The sequence below is a fragment of the Myotis brandtii genome, unplaced genomic scaffold, assembly GCF_000412655.1.
Source record: "Myotis brandtii unplaced genomic scaffold, ASM41265v1 scaffold125, whole genome shotgun sequence".
Lineage (NCBI taxonomy): Eukaryota > Metazoa > Chordata > Mammalia > Chiroptera > Vespertilionidae > Myotis > Myotis brandtii.
The window spans coordinates 13,761,653-13,765,920 of record NW_005354385.1 but is presented as its reverse complement, the minus strand read 5'-3'; the positions used below and the strand labels follow the sequence as shown (position 1 = coordinate 13,765,920).

Genomic DNA, 4,268 nt, shown 5'->3' with positions numbered 1-4,268 from the left:
GGAGCGGGGACCGCCGAGCGCAGGAGAACCCACCCGAGCCTCGGTCCCTTCTCCTAGTCCTTCCTCCCAGAGCGAGAAACAAGGATTTTCAAATCTGCAGATCCTGGGGGTTTCCTTCTCAAAATCAATCAAGTGTTTGTACTTGGTTAGGTCATGAACTCCGAAACTGGGCAGGGGGGCGAGGAGAACAACTTTATAGATGATTTAATATCATTTTGGAGGGTGAAAATATAATTTTAAAAGTCTTTTTAATGAAGCAAAGAAACGTACCCAGTTTTTCATGCGGATTTAACTAATGAACTGAATGTTGAGGGGGCGAATGTGTGTGTGTGTGTGTGAGAGAGAGAGAGAGAGAGAGAGAGAATAGCGCTTGAGCCACTGACCTGCCCGTTGTTGTTTGAAGCTCCTTTGTTGTTTGTAAGTTTTAATTTTCCAAAAGAGATTTCCTGGCGCATCCAGTGAGCCCCCGTGTTGGGGGAATCCGGATGCATATAGACCCGATTTCCTAGAGAAAGAAATATGTTGTTTACATATGCCCCGGGCACTGCCCAGTCCCAACTCCTCGATGCGTAGGACACACACACACACACACACACACACACACACACACACACACCTTATTCCATTCCACCTAGAGGCCCATTAGCGGGGGCTTTTTAGGCCGCGCTTTCTTCCGATTAACTGGGCATCCTATTAAAATAGCTTTTGGATAATCCTCCCCCTTCTGTCTGTCCCCTGTCCCCCCTCGTTTCCTTTTAGAAGTCATTGGCCGATCGTTTTAAAAGTCGCCGAGCCAGTCCACAAAGGCTTTAATTAATCATTCTCACCTAAGTAAGTGTCAGGAAAACGTGTTAATTGGAAGGACTTGCCTTGCACATTGGTGTCCGCTTTGCCGCAAGGAACCCATTTGCCTCCTTGAAACCTCCAGTGATTGGGATCCGCCAAAATCACATCCACAAAAATATTGTAATGAGCCGTGGGATCGAGACCAGAAATGTTAAAACTTAAAAAAGGAAACATGCGCCTATTTAAATTAAAGGGGGGGGGGGAGAGAAAGAAAGCAAGGAGGAAAACATAAATGTTAAAGATTAGAAGAAGCGCTGCGCCAGATAGCAAAGCAAAACTTGTTCGCTCAGCGTCGGTAGCGAATGTTTGCGGGGTTAGAAAAGGGGTTAGAAAGGGGGTGGTGGGGAAGGGACAGAAGCGCGGCCGAAGCCCGGGGTGGGGTCCGGCCGGTGCGCTGGCGTGGGGGAGCCGGCAGGTATGGCCGCCTAGGTGGAGAGCAAGGCTGGCGACCCGCATTTCCACCTGTCGTGCACCCCGGCGTCCCTCCCCACTCGCGGCCGCTGGCCCGGTCTCTCCCTCGCTTTCGCCTTTCTCTGCCCACTGACTGCCTTTCCGACCACCTTTCTGGAGAGGGACCCCCCACACACACCCCCAACATCACCGCAGTGGTTCTACCTTCCACGTCCCCCTTCTCCAAAACCAGCCAACTCTAGGGAGCACCAGAGCGCCTTCCACTCGGCTCCCGATCCCGAATCCTCGCAGCCGCGGCGGTCACAACTTGCCCCCGGCCGCCCCAGGAGTAGCGGCAGCCGAGGACGTAGCATTTACCTTCCCTGTTTGGTGATGATCATCTCCGTTTGGTGCCGGTGAAATTTCAGCCAGAGGGGCCTGTTGCACAGGTACACCTGCGCTTTGCCGGGCACAAGCCCGGGCTGCGTGGAGGAGAACTGGTAGAACGGGGCTCCTTGGTAGGAGTGGCCGTACTGCTGTGGGTAGGGGTAGCCGGCCGCGGGGTAGCCCTGCGGTGAGGAGTTGGACAGGAGGCTGTTGTAGGCTCCGTTGGTGATGACTGGGTGGTGGGCCATGTAGCGGCTGGGGCTGCCAATGGAGAAGGCGGGGTGCGCGGGTCCGTGCTGGCCGGGGTACGGGAACATGGCACTGGGAGCAGTGGCCGCAGACTGTGGCTGGCTAGACTGAGAGAGGAGGTAGCGATCTGCAGCAGAGCCATCGAAACTGTGACGAAGCTCAGAGACCCCCTCCAAGACAGGAGAGAGTTTACTTCTCTGGACGTCCCCTGGTGAGTCCTTGGAGTCAGGAAAATTGTCTGTATCTGACTGATTCGTCATCCCCCTGGTAATTTTTTTCAAAGGTGAACTTCTCTCCAGGTTGTCAGTCGTCGAGATAATGGGATGATCGTGCAAGACAAGCTCAGATCCGCCTGAATGTGGGTAGCTGCTGCTCACATTGAGAAATTTCTTGGAGAGCATGATAGAAGGAGAAAGGCAGTGCTCCAGCTGCATAGCTCTAGAACCTGAACACTCGCCCTCCTGTCCCTGATTTTTAAAGTCCTATTTATCATAAACTAGAAATCCACAGACCCCCTCACTAGGCAGAAAGCACTTCATCCAGCGAATGCTTCCCAAAGGTTTGATTTACTTTTTTTTTTCTCCTGGGAGAAGAGATTGGCCAATTGACACTATGCAGCAATCAGAAAAGGCTCGCTCACTTTTGATCTTGCTGCTTGTGCAGCCGATGAAACGGCTCCTGCCATTGGTTAACTGCTGACAGTAATTTAATTAGATAGACATTAATTAGGATAATCACCTGGCTCCTGGTCGCGATGATCATGGCAAATTGAAGGGGATGGTTTTATTGTTGACTTGGGGTGGGGGGTGGGGAATGTGTGTTGGTTTTACGTGAGCACTGTTGTGTCACCTTTAAGCTTTGTGACCACTGCTTTAGGAAGATTCAAAGACGTGCAATTTACTAACCATTTTCCTACCCCCCCCCTTCCTCCTTTCGAGCTGAGGGGCGGAGGAGGGAATTTGACGATGCTAGGAGACTTCGGATCTGAATGAGCCAAATATTCAGTTGAATGTAACGATTTCAAGTGCAAAGTATACAAAGCGCGAGCTGGTGGCCTCTTCTCGCCCTGTAAAAGTTCCAGAGTCTGTCTTTTCCAGTTAATACAGAAGCACACAACACCTGAGCCAGTCCTTTGTGAGCAGGTCCTGTGTGTCCTCGGCGACCCCCACCCCAACATACACCTTTTTAAATTCCTAAGTAAATAAATCACTGCTGCTGAGAGTCACAGCGATGAAAGTGGGCGGGAAGAGGGAGAAGTGGGGGCGAAAAGCAGCAACTCACTCACCCATCCACCGACCTCCGGAAGGTTCGGTTTCTTGGGTGAGCACAGAACAGTGAGAACCTATGATCTTTTTAAGTTTTGAAATAATCATAAGCTGTCGGATTGAAGTGCCTTAATGTACTCGCAGTGGCGTTTAAGAGGTCTTCACTAAATATTTTATCAGCGAGCTTGGTTGCATGTTATCTGAAGAGCATCTAACTGGGGGCAGGCGCCCCGCATCCCTGGCGTCTCACTGCACGACATTCTCTCCAAGGTACTGCCTCGGCGACAGGTTCAAAAGCCTCACCAGAAAAGGAAAGGGCCGCGTCCTCCTGCAAATGGGTTCGTTAGAAGCACTGATCTGTGGAGACAGAGTGGAAGTGGTGTCAACACAGCGATCGCTGCTGAAGACTCGTGTGTGTGTGTGTGTGTGTGTGTGTGTGTGTGTGTGTGTGTGTGGTGTATGTGCACGCGCGCGTGCGCGCAGTGTTTATATAATCTGGAGAGGAAAAGAACCCATGCCAATAATTTTAAAATGCGAAGAATCGGAGGAGAAATTGAGAAAAGAAGCAATTTAAAGGATATTGGCATAAATAGCTAGCACGAGGCCCAACGCAACCCCAGGTGTAGAAGAAATCTAGTACTCGCTCTGCAGAGAAGCCAGCCCCTGCCCGGACCGCGCCGGACCAGAGGGCCAAGAGCAGCAGACGCTTTATGCGCCCAAATCGGCTCCCCCTGGCACGGCACCCGCGGACCTGCCCTCCTGCCGCTTCCCCCGGGACGCGGAGCCGCGCTGGAGTATGGAGCAGCCTAGCACCCGAGCTCACTCCGCCCTGCGAGCTGGCCGGCAGGCGGCGGCTCCGCGCGGGGCGCTGCTGGGACTGGGGCTCATAGTGTGGGGTCCCCGAGCGGCCCGAGAGGAGGCTCCCAGGACCCTGGCGATCCTGAGAGGGAGCCTCAGGGTAAACTGAGGGAGCGCGAGCGGGTGGCATAAGGCGCAGAGCCCGGGGCACACACTCTTTCCCGCGCCTAAGGAACGGCTGGGTACCTCCGCCCGGTGTGGCCTGCGCCTTTGCAAGAGCGCGTCTCTCTTCCCCAGCAGCTCCCGGAGGGACGGCTGTGCTGGGGACATAGG

At 53.4% G+C, this 4,268-nt stretch overlaps 1 protein-coding gene across 1 annotated transcript in view; it reads right to left on the bottom strand.

Moving 5' to 3' along the window:
• The window catches only part of TBR1 (T-box, brain, 1), a gene marked incomplete at its 3' end in the record, with an annotated part of 6,866 nt that extends 4,378 nt beyond the window's left edge, over positions 1–2,488 (bottom strand). The window contains exons 1-3 of the mRNA XM_005859406.2: positions 1,615–2,488; positions 870–1,024; positions 384–505 (exon numbers count right to left, since the gene is read on the bottom strand). Of these exons, the coding sequence (XP_005859468.1) occupies positions 384–505; positions 870–1,024; positions 1,615–2,306 (969 nt within the window). The remainder of the gene's footprint in view (positions 1–383; positions 506–869; positions 1,025–1,614) is intronic.
• Between the last annotated feature and the right edge of the window lie 1,780 nt (positions 2,489–4,268).